The 23,120-nt window shown below is 36.7% G+C and overlaps 1 protein-coding gene across 1 annotated transcript in view; it reads left to right on the forward strand.

Moving 5' to 3' along the window:
- Positions 1-23,120, forward strand: part of ADAMTS20 (ADAM metallopeptidase with thrombospondin type 1 motif 20) — a 173,562-nt gene that overhangs the window by 21,581 nt on the left and 128,861 nt on the right. Inside the window, exon 3 of the mRNA XM_057703425.1 lies at positions 3,607-3,769. Coding sequence (XP_057559408.1) covers positions 3,607-3,769 — 163 coding nt within the window. The remainder of the gene's footprint in view (positions 1-3,606; positions 3,770-23,120) is intronic.

Below are 23,120 nucleotides of genomic sequence, written 5' to 3' on the forward strand. Positions count from 1 at the left end.
TCTCCATAGTGGCTGTATCAATTTACATTCCCACCAACAGTGCAAGAGCCTTCCCTGTTCTCCACACTCTCTCTAGCATTTACTGTTTGTAGATTTTCTGATGATGCCCATTCTAACCAGTGTGAGGTGATACCTCATTGTCATTTTGATTTGCATTTCTCTAATAATTAGTGATGTTGAGCAGCTTTTCATGTGTCTCTTGGCCATCTGTATGTCTTCTTTGGAGAAATGCCTATATAGGTCTTCTGCCCATTTTTTGATTGGGTTGCTTGTTTTTTTGATATTGAGCTGGATGAACTGTTTATATATTTTGGAGATTAATCCTTTGTCTGTTGATTTGTTTGCAAAAATTTTTTCCCCTCCTGAGGGTTGTCTTTTTGTCTTGCTTATAGTTTCCTTTGCTGTGCAGAAGCTTTGAAGCTTCATTAGGTCCCACTTATTTCTTTTTGTTTTTATTTCCATCACTCTAGGGGGTGGGTCAAAAAAGATCTTGCTGTTATTTACATAATATCTTTTTCCATCCCCTCCTTTCAGTCTGTACGGGTTCCTAGAACTGAAGTATGTCTCTTGTAGACAACATATATGTGGGTCTTGTTTTTGTATCCATTCAGCCAGTCTGTGTCTTTTGGTTGGAGGATTTAATCCATTTACATTCAAGATTATTATTGATATGTATTTTTCTATTACCATTTCCTTAATTGTTTTGGGTTTATTTTTGTGGGTCTTTTTCTTCTCTTGTGTTTCCCACTTAGAGAATTTTCTTTAGCATTTGTTGTAAAGCTGGTTTTGTGGTGCTGAATTCTCTTAGCTTTTGCTTGTCTGTTAAACTTTACATTTCTCCTTCAAATCTGAATGAGATCCTTGCTGGTAGAGTAATATGGGAGGTAGGTTTTTCTTTTTCATCACTTTAAATATATGCAGCCACTCCCTTCTGGCCTGTAGAGTTTCTGCTGAAAAATCAGCTGACAACCTTATGAGGATTCCTTTGTATGTTATTTGTTGCTTTTCCCTTGCTGCTTTTAATATTTTTTCTTTGAATTTAATTTTTGTTAGTTTGATTAATATGTCTTGATGTGTTTCTCCTTGGGTTTATCCTGTATGGGACTCCAGCCTTCCTGGACTTGGGAGACTATTTCCTTTCCCATGTTAGGGAAGTTTTCTGCTATAATATCTTTGATTATTTTCTCAGACCCTTTCTTTTTCTCTTCTTCTTCTGGGACCCCTATAATTCCAAAATTATGCATTTAGTGTTGTCCCAGAGGTCTCTGAGACTGTCCTCAATTCTTTTCATTCTTTTTTCTTTATTCTCTTGCTCAGCAGTTATTTCTACCATTCTATCCTCCATCTCACTTTTTCGTGCTTATGCTTCAGTTATTGTGTTATTGATTCTTTCCTGTGTATTTTTCATTTCAGTTATTGTGTTGTCCATCTCTGTTTGTTTGTTCTTTAGTTCTTCTAGATCTTTGTTAAACATTGCTTATATTTTCTCAATCCATGCTTCCATTCTATTTCTGAGATTCTGGATCATCTTTACTGTCATTACTCTGAATTCTTTTTCAGCTAGGTTGCCTATTTCCTCTTCATTTATTTGGTCTTGTAGGTTTTTACCTTGTTCCTTCCTCTGTGACATATTTTTTTGTCATCTCATTTTTTTGTTGTTGTTTTTGATGGGGTGCTGTTGTGTTTCTTACTGGTTGCTTGGCCTGAGGCGTCAAACACAGGAGTTTGTAGGCTATTGGGTAGAACTGGGTCTTGATGCCAAGGTAAGGACCTCTGGGAGACCTCACTCTGACAAATATTCCCTGGGGTCTGGGTTTCTCTCTTAGCCCAATGGTTTGGACTCAGAGGTCCCACCACAGGAGCCCAGGTCTGATCCCCGGCTTGTGAACCAAGATCCCACCAGCTGTGCTGGGTGGAAAAAAAAAAAGAGTAGGACAATAACAAAATAAAAAATACAATAAGGTTAGAAAACTAGCAGACATATTATAAAAAATAAAAAAAATAGGTGAAGCAACATCTGGAAGATAAAACAGAACCACAATAGTAGTAAAGAGGAGGGAAGAAAAAAAGCCAGAAAAGGCCTTGGCTGTGGGGGGCGGGGCTTCGTCAGAGGCGGGGTTCAGGCAGTAAGGGGGGGCCTATGCTTAGGTCCCACAGTGCTGGGAAAAGCCCTTGTAGGGTGAGGAGTGGGGCTTCGGCTCAACGAGGCAGGAAGGGGCCAGGAGCGCCTCTTGTCTTAGGGGCAGAAGAGCAAGTCTGGGACCCCAGCAGGCTCCCTGGGCCCAAGTAGGTGGGGGAAATGCTAGGCACTTCCCCCAGGCATTTCCCCCAGTCCTCTGATCTCAGAGGGTTCCCTCCCCCAGGCCTCTCTTCTTCTTCCCCGCTCCATTCCTCCTATGCCCCTAGGACCCACACAGCTGGAAGGCACACCCAAAGGCAGAGGACCTGAAACAAGTAATAGAGGGAGCCAGCAGGGAAAAGTGCTTGAGGCAGGTTTAGTAAGTGTAAAGATCCTGAGGTGAGTGAGTACTTGTCATGTTTGAGGAATAGCAAAGACATCAGGAATGGAGCTCGAGAACGAGCCAAGGTGGAATGGGAGAAAGTGAAGTCAGAACTGTTGGTCATCTGTGTGCTTGGAGGGACCAGGTGGTGGAAGGGGATGAGCAGATCACGCAGGACAGTGTGGACCATGGTAAGGAATTTGAATCTTACTGAATGACATGATTTTTTTTTTTATTTGAGAGCAATGTGATTTAGACTTAAGAAAAATTGCTGTGACTCCTCTGTGGAGACTATAGAGGGCTGTTGATTTAATTCAGGAAGGAGAGAAAGTTAGGTTAGATCATGGGTGTAGTGGTAAAATTTGGAAGTGGTTGAATTTCAGTTATACCTGGAAGGTTGAACCATTTGCATTTGCAGATGAATTGAATGTGAGATTTGAAAGAGAGCCATTCTTGGTTTCTCTCTAAGGGTTTTTGTCCTAAGCAATCTGAATAATACTGTTGCCATTTACTGAAAGAGGGAGCATTGAAGAAATAGCTGGTTTGGATTGAAAATCAAGAATATGGCTGTGGACATGTTGAGGTTGAGAATGCTACTATTGATCTAAGTGGAGATGTCAAAAAGCAAGTTGGATGGTGGATTCTGGAATTCAGGAGACATGTCTTTGTGAAAACCCTTCAATGGCCTTCCATTGCTTATAAATTCTAAATTGCTAGCATCACATTCAAGATCTTTTATCTGACCCCAGACTTCCTTTTAAGCCTTGTCTCACACTATTACCTTACATAGACCAAGCCAACTAGGCTTTCTTACTTCTAGAATATGCTAGGCTTTTGGCTGCTTTGATGCCTTTGCCTAGGCTTTTCTTTATACCTGGAATGCCTGTCATTTCAGCTCGGTATACTGGAATATTATCCAGTCTCCATGACTTTATATATAAGAGGGAGAAGTGAGTCAGGAAGGAAACATCACGTTCAGTTGATGACATTTCCTGAAGGCACTCCTGGCTGTCTTGTTTCTGTGTGCTCATTTTCACCTGTGGCCCAGTGTGCTTTCTCTACCTAGTGACAGAAGAAAATCAATTTTTGTTTTCTTTATTTCCAGATGGGAACATTTAAAGCACATGATGGTGAATATTTCTTAGAACCTATAATGAAGGCAGATGGGAGTGAACATGAAGATGACCATAACAAGCCACATCTTATATATAGACAGGAATTGAAGAGGAACTACTTTCTGCAATCTCACAGGCCGTGTGAAGTTTCAGGTAAACTATGAAGTAAAACTCTTTATGGTAAAATTATGATACTGTTTAAATCTTTTTCAGGTTAGGATTTATGTATTTTCCTTAAATGTTGATATATATGATATTTTAAATAAATCTTCTTGACCTGTAAGGTTGCATTAGAATTTATCTGTAGGCGATTTTGTTGTACACTAAATTTGGATCCAAAAGTGTATTCAGTAGAGTCGACCCTTGAACAGCATGGGGGTTAGGGGCGCTGACGCCTGCACTGTTGAAAATCCGTGTGTAAGTTTACCGTCGGCCCTCCTTATATTCAGTTCCACATCCATGAATTCAAACAACCACGATTGTATAGTACTGTAGTACACATTTAGTGAAAAAAACTCACATAAGTGAACCCATACAATTCTAACCCATGTTGTTTGAGGGTCCACTGTATATGAGGTTTGTAGCAAAGAATCAGAAAACTTTTACTTTAATCTGTTAGTCACAATAGTATGATTTTTCTCAGCAGAATCTTAGATGATTAAAAACACTAAACCTAAGTAGCATAACATGTTGCTCAATTTTGCATGCTTTTACATTTGTATAAAGGAGACATTGCAGATAGTTTCCTGGCACTTTTTTGCTCAGCTTTGTTTCTGAGGTTCATCCACATGGGTACATGTAGCAGCTGTTTATTTTCACTGCTGAGTATATTACAGTTTACATATCCATTTTCCTGTTGATGAGCTTTTGGGTTATTTGTAGATTTTTGCTAGTATAGATAATGCTGCTGTGAAAGTTTTTGTCCTCATCTTCTGTGTTTGAGTTTTTCCAAAGTATACACATAGATACTAGAGAATTCCACATTGTTTTGCAAAGTGTTTTTTTTATCAGTTTATAGTTCCAGCAATATATGAGAGGGAGATTTTTTTCATCTTTTCCTATAAAATTCAGATGACTTATCATAGATTAGAATCTAGGAATTGCCGATTTCTATAAAGTGTAAATCTGTTGCTAGTAGACTACTTGTACGTTGCATAGAAGTTGTATTGAGTCGTGTCCATATATGTACAGGAATCTTCATGATATCATTTTATGTCACTCTATGAAGAATGGAGAAAAGCACCTGCAGTTATCATCAAAGTACAGAATCTAGACAAAAGAGTGGGATTAGAAAGGATTTATTTGAGATTGTAGGTGTCCATAAACTATAGCTCCAAACACTGTGATGCCATCTGTTTTCAGATATAATGATATGTAGGCCTTTGAAGGTTTTCTCTGGGAATGCACTTCTTAACCTTTGCTATTATAAGAGTGCCATTTTGGAGTGGTTCTCACTGTGTCTAAGGCCATGTTTTAAATCTATTGACATAATAGATGCCTTTCTTATGCTTTTAATATGAGCATAAGGGTTTCATTTTTATGGCTTCAAAGAAAACACAAATGGGTACAGCTCCACAATAGAATTCTACAGAAGGCAGCTTACGCTTGCTCTGATCTACCATTCAGGAGCAGCTTGTTTAATGAATTGTTTAGCTTCTTAAGAAGAAAGCCACCACGTAGACACTCTGAATGCATAAATGTTTCACGTAATGATATGCAGGGCTTTGCATTCACAATCAGTGTTCATTATCAGAAAGAGAATGGCTCAAGAAAAGCCAGGCCCTTTTGTTTAAAAAAACAAAAAACTTACACTAAATTAGATTTATTATAAAAACTACAAATAACAAGCAAATAGAAAGCTATGGGATTTGCTTTTCTTTTAATCATGATATTATTTCCCACAACATTTATCTACTAATATGTTAAAGGTAGTATCATTCTTTTCAATTCTTCAGTTACCTACATTTGTAGGTATAATTTTTTAAGCACTAAAAAAGGCAGTCAATTAATGGCCTAAATACTTAGCTGTTAATCATCATCTTGTTAGTAAAAATGGAAAGTTATAAATATAATTAGTAAAATGTTATCAAAGGCTTTTTTTCTTCTTCCCCAGTTCACACATTGTTGTTCAGAAATACTTGCAGGATCTTATATATTCTAAAGGTGAACCTTTATTCAGGAGAATTCTTCAGATAAGTAGGCCTAAATTTAGCACATGAACCAAAAGGATTAATTGGAAAAGGAAAAGTCTTTTTCCCCTCATATTTCTATTGATTTAAATTCATTATGACCCTAAAATGTTGTAATTCATAGTGGCTTTAAGATTAAGTCTTTTTCTGTTGTTTTGTTTTGTTTTGTTTTGGCTGTGTTGGGTCTTTGTTGTGGTGTGTGGGCTTCTCATTGCGGTGTCTTTTCTTATTGCGAAGCACGGGCTGTAGGTGCACGGGCTTCAGTAGCTGTGGCACATGGGCTCAGTAGTTGTGGGCTCTAGGACATGCAGACTTCAGTAGTTGTGGTGCTTGGGCTCAGTAGTTGTGGTACACAGGCTTAGTTGCTCTACAGCATGTGGGATCTTCCTGCACCAGGGATCAAACCCATGTCCCCTGCATTGGCAGATGGAGTCTTAACCACTGCGCCACCAGGGAAGTCCCGATTAAGTTGTTTTTAACATCAGATTTCACCGTGTGCCTTGAGGCCATACAAATTATATTTGGCAGCTGAACCTAAGTCACTGTGAATGCGAGGTTCTCAGGTAGGCATCAGACATAGTCTAAGTAGAATCCAGTGGAAATAGCAAAATAAACCCATAAAACCCATGAAATGAACAAATAGCCACATAGTAACAAGATTAAAACCCAGGGGAGAGGGAAGCCCCGAAAAGATTGTGTCTGGCTTCTCTTAAGTGTGGTTCTGCCATCGTTGATCCTCCAAGGCTGATCAGAGCTGGTCTGCATTCCTCGGGGGACCTGGTGAGCCTTGTTCCTTTTCTCCCATCGCTACTTCTCAGTGTCCTTCTCAGCTCAGGGCAGAAGCGTAGAACATTTGTAGAGCAGTGAAACAGAGGACTTGATATAAGTGAAAATGAAAAGTCTTTCAGTGGTTTTAGATAATGTTGGCCAGCTTTTAAATTTCTGGGCTTTTCCTAATTTTTTCTAAATTTATTCATCTTATAGTCTTTGAATCCTTAATATGTATAAAGGAGGGAACTGGGTAAGAATTGAGTCTTTCTCTTCATTTAGATGCTCAAAGACCAGTGGGTACAAAAGAACACAAAAAAAGAAAAATTACAAAACTGAGTCAAGGCTGCCCTACCTGTGTTAGGTGCAGATTAAGGGGCTGAGCAACAAAAACTGCCCTGGGTTTCACCAAGGAGGTGAACATTTAAACCATTTAATCTCCATTCTGAAGGATTTATAGGTATTTTCTAAGCAAAAAAAAAAAAAAAAAAAAAAAAAGGAAGAAGAAAAGGGAGGATAGGTTTACATTAAGACATATGTGGGATTTGTTTTAGTTAAGTATGGTAAGGTGATAGACATGGAGATAACTGCCTTTGTAAGAAGAGTTTATTGCTTACAATCCCGAGAGAGAGGGACCCCCCTAGGACCACAGCCCTCATGGAGAAGCACCCAGCTTGGTCAGGAGGTGAAGGAGGGAGCAAAAAGCATGAGAAAAGACTTTATTTCTACAGTGGTGGGAAATTGTGACACGGGGTGTCTCCCGTTGGGCAGGAAGTGAAACAGATCACAGTTTGGTTTGTGGTCAGAAGGTTTGTAATATGATATTAGTGTGGTTGTTGAAAGCTGGACTGTGGGGGACATATAAACAACTTTGGCTGTTAGTTTGGTCCTGTGATTAATGCCAACTCATCAATTATAAAATCTATAACAGTTGGTTAGGGCAGGTCTCTAGATAAGAGGGAATAATGTTTGTATCTTCAATGTCCTGATGTGTGTGAAGAGGGTGGGAGGTAGGGGAAGATGAGGCCAGGAAGGCACACACAGGCAGACCTGAATGGGCTTTAAGGATTTTGTAGGCTATCTCATAAGCACTGGGGAAACGAAGAACTTTTAAAGCTGAGGCATTCTATCTTTGTAATGTATTACTCAGCTGGCAGCTTTATTTTTAAATAACATTTTGGATTTTAATGAGTAAGAGACTGAAGGCAGAAAGACTGAGTCCAAGAAAGCGGCTGTCTTATCAACAAAGGATGTAAGTCTCAAACAAAGTACACATAAAGAATAAATTAAAGATGATTTCCTTAAACTTTTCCCTCAATTTTGTTGATACGGTAAAAAAAATTTTTTTTTTTGGTTACTGATCAATTTGTGTATTTCTGTGAGTGTGTGAGAATTATCTTCTTAATAAAATTATGTTTACATACAGATTATTTCCTTTTCCTTTAAAGATAATTAATCAGCAAGTGTTCGGGGAACCCAGATGTTTTTAGTGTAAGCAGAAACCGTGGTTCACTTAGTAAGCTGAAATTCTGGGAACAGAGTTCTACTTCTGGCTCTCTTACTGACTTTGAGACCTTAATCTCTTTGGGTCTTAACCTAGAGTAGGTAGTGAATGGCTAATGAATTTAATGTTTCCTATTTAAGTCAAGTTTAGAGGTTTCTGTCTTGGATATCTCACATATACAGGGACCAGGCAGTTACCAGCAATGAGTGAAGTGAGGTGTCATTAGGATGTTGAGGTGTCCTTAGGGCAAAGGAATAGACATGCTTCTTGCAAAAGGTGTACTGGGAGTGTGGGACCGTAATTACCAGACCTCTGGTATCTTACAGAGCAGTTGAAAATCTAAGATTTTTTTTTTTTAAGTGGGAAAAGAAGTTAGAAACAAGACAGCTGAATTTGGCTCATTGGCTACTAATTTGCAATCTTTTCACAATTTTTAAGGTTCCTGGCGTTTATAACACTTTATAAATTTGTGGGTGGAGAAGGAGGTACGCTTAATCTAGGGAGAGAGGATTGTAAATATGGCTATGACCCTGGCCAGTGTTTTGAACTAATAATTTGTTAGCGATATTTGCAAGGGCCAGCTCAAGCTTCTAAATATTTATAGAAATGACTATAGAGATCTCACTCTTTTGCCCACCCTTTATTAAAACTACTCTCTCAGAGATCACTTATGAGCTTCTACTTGCCCAAAGCAATCATGTCTCTCAGGCTTACTGTTGTGTCTTTTGGGGGGAATATTTCTCACTATTGGTCAACTTTCTCTTCTCTGACATACCTTGCTTCCAACTTTGCTGCTTTTCTTTCTTATCTTTGTTCCCATTTCAATTCCTGGTTGTTGTTACTTTCTTTTCTTCTAAGTTAAACCTTTTTTAAAAGAGCTCTTCTTGGCCACCATTTTACACCATTTCTTATATAGTCTATGTGATTTTTTGGACTTCTCTAATTTTAACTACTAATTTAAATGATATAGAACTTCAAAATGTTTATCTTCAGTTTGTCTTGAGATGAAATCTCAGGTTTACAACTGCCTGATGCTGATGTTTTCTTGGATGTCCCAGTGGCATCTTAGACTCAATACATCTAACTCCTAAGCCATTCTCTCTTCTGTCTCCCTCTTTGCCTGCACCCCCAAAAGAAGCCTTTATTCTTTTGGTGTCCAAATTTATGTCTAAATCAAGCTCATGCTATAATGGAAACTTAACAAGTATTGCTTTTTAAAGTCTTATTCAATTGACTAGAAAAGACTGATTTGTATTTGAATAACAAATTATTTGACTCAACCACTGAGGTTTTCCTTTTTTGCTTTATTTATTCATCAGTATTCTGAAGTTCATGAAAGTAGATTATTTTCTTCAGTGGCTGTTCTTTAGTCTTATTGTACTAGTAATTTTCTTAAGTTAAATTTCATCCCAAACCAAAGAAAAATCCTAAACTGTGAAATTTGACCTATTAAGATTTTGAGACTGTGAATGCTATGGGATAGAAGATATATATATGTGCCTCTATACTTTTCAAAGCACTCTTCATAGTCCTATGTCACTGATCCTTAGCGTAATTCTGAGCTATAATTGTCCTCAACTTATGCATGTCTTCTGTGAGGGGAAGACGTTGTGGTGCTGTGACGATTGTTTGTTGCACGCATACAGGGTTATTTTATTAGCTGACCTATTTTGCCGGTTGTGTGCTCTGCTTGCGGTAATAGTGAAATGTGCATGTATTTAAGAGTGCATTCCAAAGAGAAGAATCAATCTGCTATATTTGATACTTATTTTGTGTTGTCACTATTATGCCTGTGGCAAGTCCCAGAGCTTTGATGTCCTATTTTATTTGTGAAGTCTTGTATTATCTAGTTTTACTTATAGTGAAGCTAATGATTCCTACATTGGGTGAATTGTATGAAATGGGCAAAGGAGGAAGGGAACCAATACAAGGAACCAAAAGGTACGTTTCTCCAGTCTGTCAGGTGTATTTTGAAGTATATATATCATTATAGGTAACTGAAATCCTCTGTATTTTAACTGTGATAACAACAGTTCTTTTCAGGAAGGACTACCTGAACACTACCTAGTCTTAATTAAACAACTTTTAAAAAATCTTCCTTTCTCTGCATTGGGATTACATATTTCATACTATATCCTTAAAATGGAGAACGTTTTGCTGGTAGAAGTAACGCTTCATTCTTCTAGTTTTGAAGCATAGGGTTTTTTTCTCAGTGTTGTCTCTGTACTAGCTTGGGAATGAATAGGGAGAATTGTGAATCTTGAGGTAGAAGAAAAACTATCATAGTTATGACCCCTAATTGAAGAGTAAGCTACACCAGTGTCTTAAATATAATAGTGACAAACAAACCATTTCTCATGTTTCTGTAAAGATTTGATTACCTCTCACTGTAAAATTTGAGCTTCTTATTTGTTGCTAGGAATTCTGATGTCAACTTGTTCTGGTTAATGTGTTCATCAGATCTACTGTTGAGGCAGGACTGAGATTATTAATCCTTTTTTGAAATGTGCTATGCATCTGTGTTTCTCTTCCACAACAGAACTTTTCTGTCTCTGCTTTAGATTGGTCTGCTTCTTGTTTTGAAATTTCTTATAGGGATTTTAGTCGCTTTGCAACTTGGTAAAGTTTTTACATGTTTTAACTTGACAGTAATATAAGCCTCACTGCTAGAACTGAATACATTTCCATTTATGCTTTCTTATAGTAGTGCTTGTTCTTCAGTGATCTGTCTACCACCTTCTATTTTCTTTGGTTTCTTTCATTCTTAATCACTTGTTCTTGAAGATGTTTCTCCTTTATCTTTCCTCTACAGTGAGATGTGTCTCCTCAGATTTTTTTAAAAATCCCTTTGCTCTAAATATGTTTATTTAAATGTTTAAGATGCACTTCACTTATAGAGATAAAAATGTGAATGGAGTCATTAGTTTTTAGCTCTTTTATTAATTGTATCTTATTACAGATTCTTGCTTGACTAAAAATTGCTATTCATTTTACTTATAATTAGCATCTTATTCATTCTGCTGTGGCTAATATACCTGCTCATGATTTTGTAAAGTTAAGAACATGGGCTTTTGAATTTCTGGCCATAGAATGTCTCACAGTTTAGGGGCTGCTCTATTCATTCTGCACATAATTAACACTATCTTGCATTGTTTTAAAATTTCTTATGTGCTCAGTTATCCTACTCTCAGTTTTAAGATTCTTTTCTATACTCCCTAAAGTAAAAGGTTATATTTTATTTCATTTTTTACATTCCTCACAGCAACTAATGCTATTGAAATATGTTATGTATATGATAAATGCAGTGTAAATAGTTGAGGAATTGTTAGTACTAAAATGTCTTAACTGCTTACAGGTAGGTGTGTAAGATGGGTTCATTCAGAAGATGATTTGGGGCCTCATAGAAAGAGAACCTAACTCAGATATGGAAGTCATAGAAACTTACTTGAGAAAATAACTCATTATCTGAGACCCAGAAGAGTAGGGATTAGTCAAGGGGAGGATGAGAATTATTTCAGTTGGAAGCAACAGTGTTTATAAATACCTAGATATGAAGCAGTACTTGACCCATTGTGGGAACTGAAAGTAATTAGTAAAAAGTGTGGGATGCCACGAGATGGTGAGATGACCTGATGCTGGGGAAGTCAGCTGGGGAAAGCTAATGAAGGTCAGTGTAAACCTGGGTTAGGGGTTTGGGCTTTAACTCAACACTAATCCAGTATAAATTGGGAGTTGTCTCCCCCAGTAGTTCAAACAAAGGTCCTGGTATAGGGTCTGATTATTTTGTTTGACCTGACTTGGCCTAAATTAATTGCTGTTATTGCAGACAGAGCTGTAATCAGACACACCCACCCTGCTGGTGGGGTCAGGTCAATGTAACTGGGACTATAGAATAAGCGGTTGGGTGGGGAGAGGTGCCCAAAGGGAAACTGGGGACTGTTGTAAGAAGTTAGGTGAATAAATGCTGGGTAGGGAAAACCATAACATCCAGAAACAGAGGATGAACAGTTATAATACTGGTGTTAGAAAAATTGTGTTTGAAGTGCTTTTGAGTACTGCAAAAGAAGATGCCAGCAATTGATAGTACAGAATGAAGGGGATATTTCTGACATTAATAGATTAGTAGCTGAACTTTGTGTTGAAAGACGTAGATTGGGCAGAGGATTGAGATAGTAATAGCTAAAATACAGGCTCTGGTACAAGAAAGAGAACTAGTAATATTATTCTTAGTGTAACACTATCCAGAATTTTCAGTTAACTCATTTTTTCCACTGTCGTGGTATTCAATAATTTTGCATATATTCTAGCAAATTTGGATTATCTGACTACCCCTCAGTTTTTTACTTTGGGGGTGGAGAGAATGCAAATAGAAAGACTAAGATAATATTCAGGTTGTGACTTTCAAAATTTGTGCAACAAGAAAATGGAAGAACTTTCTGAATTCTTTATCTTGTACTGTAGAAGTGTATCCACTGCTAGCCGTGGAGGACTCAGTTTATAGCATTCAGCTGGGGAGACAAAATGTATGGTGTAGGGTCAATAAATAAAAAGCCTGCCCTTTCTGTTTCCCATCTCATGGTGTGCCAGGACAAGAAAGGAAAAGGAAAAAACAAGAAGAGTGTAGTGATGAAATGTGTGTGTGCAGATTTTTCCTGCTTCATGTTCTGGGGTGGGCTTGAATTGAATAAGTGGAGAAAAAGGCTGACTGCTAAGAGGAGACTCTGGTCTTTGTTCCACATCAATAACTCTGAAGGATGGGGTCTCAACTTTACCCTAACATGGATTTGTTTATTCACTTGTTCACTCATTTGTAAAATATTTATTGAGTACCTCCTTCACTGAAGCTACAAAGGTGCTGGGGCTACATAACATGTACCGTGACCAGCTTGTACAAGTACAATTGCTGTGAGGGAGGGGAGGAGGGTGGTAGGAGATGAAGTCAGTGTGGTAGTGGGAGGCTAGATTCTATAGTCATAGGTGGATCCAGGTTGTGGGGCCTGAAGATTAAAAAAAGGACAGGGGACTTCTTTAAGAAAAATCATAGATAAATTATGAGTACAAAACTTCTAGGGTTCCTTCAAAGTCTTTGAAAGGGACTTTGTATGTGAGGGATCAGAAGTTAAGCTGTTTCAGGTTCATGGTGAATCCATCGCAACACATAGGACATTGTAAGTCACAATAATTGCTTTGGCTATAACTTTAACACTGGAAACCACTGTAGGATTTTGAATGTAGGAGTGACCTGATCAGCCTCCATTTTAAAGGGATCACTCAGATTGTTGTAAGGAATGCTGTAAGGCTAGCAGAAGGGCAGAAGCAAAGAGGGTTAGAGGATATTGCAGTAATCATGTTGATAAAAGATGTCTTGAATTAGAGTGATAGCCATGAAGTTAAAGAGAAGTGGTCAGATACTGGTGTACATTTTAGTTGTCAAGCTGATATGTGGGTTAAGGGGGAGGGTTGAGAGTAAAAATTGTCACAGATTATTCTAAGTTTTATGCTTGTTTGTTTGTTTTACCTGAACAAATGGAAGGATGGAGTTGTCACTTACCGAGATGGGGAAGTTTGTGGGAACCACAGATTAGAAAGGAATAACAGAAATTAAGTTTTAGACATTTTGAATTTAAGGTGCCAGTTAGATATCCAAAGGGAGAATAGTCAGGTAGGCAATAGAATATATGAATTGGGAGCTCAATAGGGGAGTCTGAGATTGGGATAATAACTTGGGAGTCAGACCATAAGTGATATTTAAAGAGAAGTTTGTGTGAAATTACATAGGGAATGGATGAGATATAGAAGAGAAAAAGTCTAAGGACTGAACTATGGGGCATGTCGATTTTTAGCAGTTGGAGAGTTAAGGAGAAAATTAGGAAGACTGAAAAGTAGAGGCCAGGGAGATAATAATAAAAAAAAACCCCTGAGGAATGTGTGCCCCAAATCCAAGTGAAAAAAGATTTTCAAAAAGGTAGGACTGATTAATTAGCTAAATGGTGCTGAGAATTCAAAGAACATGAGGATTTAGAACTGATTATTGGATTTTGCAAAGTAGAGATGATTGGTGATCCCAAGTGTTGTGCTGCCTGGAATGGGTTCCAGAATATTTTCAGGAATAAAACTCATAAAATTAAGGTATTATAAAGGAGACTTAGATGAACTATCTGTAGGCTTTCCTTGTTGAGGACTAATCCTGTCAATGGTGAAAACCTTCATAGAAAAGATGATATATTAAACTTTGGAATGAAACATAAAATAAAATAAAATAAATCTTTGAAATTAAGAGCTCAGTGTATCCATTTAAAACTTTGATTTATTCCTTTTGTCAAAATCCAGAAATAGCAGACTTAATAAAGCTACCAAAAGCAGCATAAATAAGTTTATTTTGTGTAAAAATTAATTGAGATATTTCATAGAAGTGGAAAACATTTAGCATAACATTTATTCTGAAAAGTGTGCTTATATGTGGATTTATTTTATATCTTATTTTTTTCTCCCATTGGTCTATTTATCTATCATTGTGCCTACACCAAAAAATAATATAGCTAAAAATAGTCCTAAATATATTATAGCTCTATTATAAGTCTAGAAATGTGGTAGGACAAGTCCTTGATTTTATTCAAGATTGTTTGGGCTATTCTTGACCCTTTACATTTACATATATATATTTGAGGTTCAACTTGTTGGTTTCCACGAAAGGAGGAATGGGATTTTGATTGGATTTAATTGGATCAATAGATCAATTTGGAGCAGTGATATCTTTCTAATATTGTCTTCTAATCCATCATTATGACATTCATATATTCTTGCTTAATTTCCCATTTAATATTTTATAGATTTCTTTGTAGAGGTCTTGTACCTTTGTCTTCTTCCTGAGTATTTGGTCAGTTTTGACACTATTATAAATGGTATAATTCTTAAAATTTCATCTTCTAATTACTGTATGTAAAAATGCAGGCAAATTTTATATTGATCTTATATTTCACAATTGTGCTCATATATTCTAATAGCTTATCTGTTCATACTTCTGGGTTTTGCACTTGAACAGTCATATAAGACAGTTTAATTTCTTCCTTTGAAAGATTATTTCAACGTTTTATTTCTTTTCTTGTCTTATTGCACTGGCTAGGATTTCTAGAAAACTGGTGAATGGAAATGGCAATGATGCAAATCCTTGCCTCATAACCAATTTTAGAATGAAAGCTTTTAACCTGTTCTGATGTGTACAATGTCTACAACAAAATGTTGTATGTTTTTCTTAGGAAGAAAAATCAATTTTTATCCCCTAAACACCTGCTTTATTAAGAACTTTTATTATGAATGGATATTGAATTTTATCAAAACATTTTATGCTGCATGTACCAACATAATCATATTTTCCCCCTTTGTTCAGTTATTTGATTCTCAAATGGCAAGTGCAGCTTGGGTTCTTATCAGACTAAGTTTGCTAATATTTTCTTTAGAGTTTCTTCATCTGTGTTCATGAATGAATTTGGTTTGTAATTTTTCCCTTATTGCATAGAAAACAGCAAGGAATATGAGGGCCTGTTGAAAAGAATTATTAAAATGATGGACCGTGGAATATGAGCTGTATAATCATTTTTGCTTTATACACTTGATATTCTCTTAGATTTACTCAGCAGGTAAAGGAGAGAAGTAAGTAACTCAATAGGTTTGTGAAGAGCAATAAATGTAAAATTTTCTATCTAAAGTATTAGATTACTAGTCAGCCAGATAGCTCATTTTGCAGTTTTCTTTTGGTCTACGAAACACATGACTTAACTGCATATGGTTAGTGAAGTAAATTTTAATCTTTGGCTCGCTACTGTTGAGTCACACGATGCTTTCCTCATGAAAAGGATGCAATATGCTAATTATTTGCAATTAAAATCCAATTCGGAATTGCAGCATTCAAAAGCAGCTCTGCTTAAAGACACTGAGACATGAGACTGGGCTGCTCTTGCAATGAATACAAATGTAGGGAAAACTGCACAAGGATGGGCCACATTCTTGGCTGGTCCCAGCCTGTGTTCCACTCTTTATGAAGATCATTACTGCCAAAGTGAGAGTTGGGCCAATGGCCATGTCAGTGACAGATATACTCTTTCATGTGGAGAACATCCAGACCTCTGGGGCTACCCCAAGAAGGCTTCTTCCTTGGGCTTTTCTTGCTTGGAAGAGAGCCAGAAAACTGAAGAGAAAAACTCCCTTCCCATTCTGATCTATCAATCTGCACTTTGCAACTTCTTTTGCATAAGTGCAAATGTACCTGGATGTTAGAGTAACTTCCTGGTGTAAGATTGATGAAAATATTCTTTTAGAAAGTGGTGATTTGTTAAATTCTGAGATGTAGCATAAAATAAACAAAATACCTGCTTGAAAATGAGTTCAATTTAATTTCAGAGTTGGATTTTTATTCCCACTTTTGTCAAAAACTAAAAATACTGGACTTAATAGAAGCTTTTATAAGAAGCAACGTGGATGAAAATTGATTCCATAATAAAGATATTAGTCACTATTAGGATATCATAAAATTTTAATTTTTAACATTGCATATTCATTTAATGATTGTCTTTTAATTAGATCTTTAAGTTTTTCAGTGTTATATTTACTTTGGAAAACACCTTTAATAATCCTTATTTTGAAAAATCTTTTAAGCAGATATTAAAGTTTCAAAGAATAGTTCTTATAAGAATTCTATTTTCAGTCAAAGCTGTTTTATAAATTTTAGAGTCAGGAGGAGCTGGTGTATAGTTTAAGAGATAAATTGTAATGACCAAAGTAGCATTGGGATAAAGAATGTGTTAAAGTATAACCTTAGATTAAATTTTTGATTTTTGAGTTATAAATTTATTTTCCGAAAATATCCAAGACGTAAATTATAGTTAATAACAAGAAGTGCTCATCTAAGATTTTAATGAGTTACTTTGTAATAGTGTGAGAAAATAGTATTATATCAATACTTGAATTGATAGAGCAGGTAGGGTGTAATGCTTACAAGTGCCTGCTTTGAATAAGTTCGCACTTTGGGAGGTGTTTTCGAATGCTTAAGTACTTAAAATTACCTCAAGGCAGTTCTGGAATGATTCCAGATGAGCCAGATTGTCAGATAATGTGGGAAAACTGAGCTCTAGGAGCAACTCATGTAAAGTTTGGAAAACAGAGGGAGTTATGTTATCTACTGTTAAATAATAGTCAGTGGATGTGGTTTAGGAATGGCTTGCCATTAGGGCTCATCTGAAAACAGGAAGATGAGATTGATAAGGTAGAATTCTGTACTGTTGTCCATTTTAATAGTGTTATGCTATGTTCTGATTTCAGCAGCCATGCACCGTTGCAAAATAAACTCACTACATATCAGTGTGATCTGTAGTATTCGGCATGAATTCTGAATAACTGATTTGTCTTTAAAGAATGGAATGTTGCATTTTATTTTCATGTTCAGTTGCTTAGATATAAATTTAACTCATTAAGGTTTTTAAACATCTTTTCAAGCAGTAATGGAGTAGGAGTGTGGAATATCACATTGTTATATATATAATTGTCCATCTAAATTCTTCTGGCATTTGTGTCTGTTGGCTAGTTTGTCTTAGTCTCACTTTGCATAAAATTTCTGATAAGGGATAGGATTAGAAGACACGAAAAGGCACAAAATGCAAAGGGCAATACAAGTGTTCCTCTTTTATACCCATCAAGTGTAGAGGTTGGGATGCTAAAAGCTGAAAAGAGACAACCGGTATGTATTCCTTTCCATTTAAAAAAAAACTTAAAGGTTTTGAACTTATGAATGAATGTGTGCCCGTTTGCAGCTCTTCTTTTGAAAAAGAATATTTATTTACTTAGTTATTTAGTTAGTTAGTTAGTTAGTTAGTTAGTTAGTTGGCTGAGCCAGGTCTTAGTTGTGGCACGTGGGATCTTTGTTGCGGCATGTGGGATCTAGTTCCCTGACCAGGGATTGAACCCAGGCCCTCTGCATTGGGATTGTGGAGTCTTAGCTACTGGACCACCAGGGGAGTCCCTCAACTCTTGATCTGTGCAAAAATCCTTGATTCAGCTTTTTAGAGAAATTGACTTTTACATCTTTAGAGTAAGCCCCCAAGGGTTGACTTGAGAATGTTGAAGTAGAAAGGGTATTCACTCTGTAACATTTGACCAGTGTGCCCTTTGTCTTGTCAGCACACATAGCAGAAGGAACTAGAATTTCTTGCTGGGTGTAGGATTAATGGGAGTAATTTAGGGGTTTCTGGTGCCCTCTCTTCTTCCCTCTGAGGGCCAGTAAAGTGAAAGGACAGTACCAGATCTGTCTCAAGTCTATGCAAGGTCGAGCTAAATCCCTTTATATCCAAATCTTGGCTCAGCTTTATGATTCTGTAATGCAGAGAAGACCAGACCCCATGTTTTCATGAATATAACTAGCTAGTTCCTCTTTTAATTTTATAGGAGGCAGGATTCTCCATTATGACCCTGGTTACTAAATTCTTAACATTCTGCATGTATTATCCACATATGACCTTTAGAAGAGTCATGTGATATAGAATTCAGTTGTAGTAATTGCTACTGAGGAAATATGAATTCATCTCTTTGTTATGCCACTTATTTAGTTGGTGGCTGTTGAAATGTTATGTAACCTCTTTCACGGCTCTGTTTTAAAAAGTGCACCGTAATAGTAGCTGATTCAGGGATGCAGTGAAGACTAATGATGTAATGATTCTTTTATATTTCAAGTTTCAGCTGGCCACAGACAAACGCATAATCTTCTGCACATTTATTGCTACTAGGCATGGGGTTCTAATTATTAACTTGTGAACCTCTTTGAAATAAAGCATTATAAAATATTTTATAAGCTAAGTGCTATAATTCTATACTAGTGGTTGAGATTTCTCATATTGATAATCAGAGAACTATAGATTTTTACAAGTTTTTATGTTGTGGAATACTACTGTTTTAAAAAATATGTTCCAGAATTATATTTATAAGCTATGTTAGTGTGAGCACTTTACTTGGCCCTCCCGTCCCTCACTTTCTTCATATATAAAGTGAAGATAATCATAAGACCTCCCTTATAAAGTTATTGTTAATAATGAGATAATTTATGTGAAATGTACAAGTACCTGGTACATAGTAAGCACTCATTGAGTATTATGTTTGCCATTATTGTTGCCATTAATATTAATAAGAAATTAAATAAGGTTGCAACATGTGACATATAATAGATCCAGAATACACTTGAAATCATGAGAAAATATAATTTAGATTTCACAGTATACCTGATATGACCATCCTTTATTTCAAGGCAAACCCAATTCTTTGAGCTGGGGGTCTTATTGGGTATTTAACAAGTAGTTTGAAATGTTGATGGTCTAGAATAAACTCCATTTGGTTTTATTCCATCGTTTTTAAAATGGATGGTTAAGTGCTATTGGAGAAGTATAAAATTTGTTTACTCATTTGGTCAAATACAGAGCATGAGTATCAGTTCCAGCCTCAGCACAGAGACTGGAGTGAATGTTGTACTTGATATTAGGAAAGTCAAAGGCAATCTCTCTGTCCTTGAGTTGCTGCTGCTGTACACCACAATTAGCATTGCCCCTGCTGTGATGTTCTAGTCTGATAAATCTTTTGTCTTGTTCCTCACTATATTCCTGTCTTCTATCTCTGTTCTTCTGTTTTCCTTTTTTTGCATCTCACTCCCAACTTTCTATCATCCTCTTTTCTTTCTCCTAATCCTTTCCCTTCTTTCCATGAACATTTATTGAGCACATAACAGAGAGTAGAACATATTACCCCGCAGTGTTCCCAGTCATTAGGGAGTGTATAGCTTGATGGTATTGTGGATGACTGTGCTTAGTGGTGGGCTGATGGGGAAGGGCTTGGACTTCATCTTATGGGCAATGAGGATCCATTGTAATTTCTTGAATAAGGGTGAGATAAAAGAGATGTTTCTAAAAGTTAATCTTTTTGGATACAAATAAAGACGAATGGGAGGGAGAAGAGATTGAAGATGGTGGGATCATTCCGGAAACTCTTTGTTGTTTCTTATTTTACGTTTATGATTCCAACAGTATTGCTCTAAAGTGAGAAAGACCTGAATGAATTTAGACGCAACAATATTGTTGACAACAGGAGCAGTACAAGGAACATTTTGAAGAAGTAGCAAAACTTGGTGACCAGATACAAAGCGTAAAGGGAGGATAGGAAGAGTCCAGTGGTGGTGTACAGTTTAGTGTCAGTATGGTATTTGGAAGTTATTGGTCACATTAATAGAAATAGGGAAACTGGGAATGGGGAAAGAAAATTACCTCATTTTTATATATTTTGAATATGAGGTGCCAGTAAGACATTCAAGTCAATTATGGGCTTCTAATTTCATTATTGTTTGACAAATTTTTTAGTAGTTTATATTCTTACAGATTATTAACTTAATCTCCTTGCATTCTAGAATACACTATGCTGTTTTAAGGGTTATATTCGCTTAAGTAATTGTAAGCATTTTATGTTCTAGTAAGCATATAATCATTGTTGCATGATGTTTGAGATGTGGTGGTTTGGTCTAAATTAGTTTTGGGTCACAATACACTTATTATTAATAAAGGACGAGACATTGTTTAAACATTTGAATCAATGGAACATAGAAAGATGAGCATTGCATAGAAATGATATAATTGAATTGGCAAATGAGCTTTGAATAATACCCATTTATTTAGGGTATTTGGAAAGGTCACTTTATCATTCTTTGTTATTCTGCTTAAGTATAAATATCAGAAAAAGGTAATGAGATAAAGTGTTTAGCCTATAAAATAGTTATAGGTACCATTTAAAAAATAATATTGTAATAAAAAAAGTAAACAAATTCATTGTAATGATTTAAAGGGCACTGAGATTTAATGAAAGAATTTAATAATTGTTCAGTTACACCTGTCCATATGGCCAGTGCTAAAAGTTTGAGGTATAAACTTCCATATCTTTTTGGCTTATCTTATAAATTTTTATGAATATATATCTATATTTTGTGAAAGTTTGTTTTCACAAAAATGAGACCATACTATTAGTGTTGTTCTGCCACTTACACTTTTTACTTAAAGATGTATCATAAACATCATTCCTTATAAAAACACATAGAACTCATTTTTTTTCACAGCTGCATAACATTCTGTTGTTGAGTTATTCCTGTGTTGAGGGTTTTTGGTTTTAAAAGTTTTAAATTGAGTCTCTTGGTTTTCTTAGTTACCAAAGCCATTTGTCTTTGCGAAATTGTATTTGCAAAATCAAATCAAAACAATAGTGAAAAAAACTTTCTCTTTAATATTCATTCTGCATATATCATTTTATTGTCTTACTGCTTTAGCTTTACCAAAACAATACTGTATGATACTAATGAGAGCTGTCCTATTATTTTAATAGCAGTCAGTTTTGTAAATTACTATTTGCTAAGAACTTATAAATAATATAATGCAGTCCCTACATCTGACTGCTTCTCCTGCTGATACAGGCTTAGCCCCCAGTTTCTTTCTCTGAAAAGGCAGTATTTCCATGTTGGGGATTTACTGTCCATTCTTGCACCCAGATGGCCTCTGGCAGTCACTATGAATGCGTCAGCCGCAGACACAGGGCCAGGGACCCACGGCACATCTGGAGGCAGACAGGGGGCCAAAGCTCTCAGTGCAGCGGCTCCCTGTCTCACGTCTACCTGGGACCCGTCCACCAGGGCTACCCGGGTTCAACTTCCTAAAGATTGGCTCTCCCCTGACCAATGTAGCCCTCTGGTCATTTCTGGAGCAGGTCTAGAGTAGTAAGAAGAGCAGCAGGCCAAAACCAAGATCCCATGAGGGTTCGCAGAAGCACTGCATTACATGTGCCTGAAGGCAGAGGTCCCAGGACAGAGCAAGGCAAACCGCTCACTGTGCAGGTGCTGGCTCAGGGCCCTCTTCTCACAGCTATGAACCGAAGGCTGTAAGTGGTCCCTTTCTGAAAGCCACTGCTCTGTGGAGAGGAAGAGCCAGGGAAGACGAGGAATGCTGCCTCAGTCCTGTCGTGCTCCCACATCTCTGCGTTTACACCTGAAGGGGAAGCGGCTCCTCTCCTGGACACACACTGACATCATGGTCCCTCTTGAAGCCTTGCCACTGTCACCTGCTGCTGCTACTTGGACTTTCCCTTTCACTTCAACTAAGTTTAGAGTCTTCTGTTAGCTGGTACCACCTGGAAGGGGTAGCAGTGTGAACCTAAAGGCCGGTAGTGCCCCAATTAAAAAAAAGAATAATATAATGCAAGTCATGAGTATATGAACCAATACGAAATATAGGACTTGGACAACAGCTCGTACATGGCCCGCACAATTCTGCTCTCACCCACCCTCCCATTTCATCCACCTGCCTCCCCTCACCTGAGGCATCATTCTAAATGTGATGTTTGTCCTCTCTTTGCTCTTAATGTAGTGGTATTGCATCCATATATATTTCTTAAAGTATATATGTTTTAGTTTTTAAGCTGCATAGAAATATGTTGTATTTGATTGTTTCACTTTTGTCTCTTATAGTGATGAAAGAGATTCATACGGTTGTGTGTTGAACTATGAAATGAGATTTCTTCTAAATTATTCAATTATTTTGACAAAGAGCTCTCTAGAAGATTTTTACCATTATTTCATTCGCTATAGAGATTAAACTCTTGAGATCTGTTCTGCTAACACTGTATTTATTGTTAAATTATGATTTTCTTTCTTTTTTTCCTTTACCGTCCATTGTCAAGCAGTATGTTTTAGTGGTTAAAACCACTGACTCTGGAGCCAGGTCCCCAGGATCTGAATCTCAGATGTACTACTTATTAGTTATCATATGGCTGGATTTTACTAACCCAATTCTATAAAGCTTTCTCTTTTTGATAGTCAAATTTAAACTACCTTTATTAGATATGAACTATTTCGTTACTTTTATCTGTTTTCATTTTTAGCTTCATCAGTGATTAACTCTGCGCGAGTTCCTTAATCTGTGTATGTTGTACATTCCTCATTTATAAAATGGGACTAACAGTAGTACTTATTCTATTAAAT

The sequence above is a fragment of the Hippopotamus amphibius genome, chromosome 12 (assembly GCF_030028045.1).
Source record: "Hippopotamus amphibius kiboko isolate mHipAmp2 chromosome 12, mHipAmp2.hap2, whole genome shotgun sequence".
Taxonomy (NCBI): Eukaryota; Metazoa; Chordata; class Mammalia; order Artiodactyla; family Hippopotamidae; genus Hippopotamus; species Hippopotamus amphibius.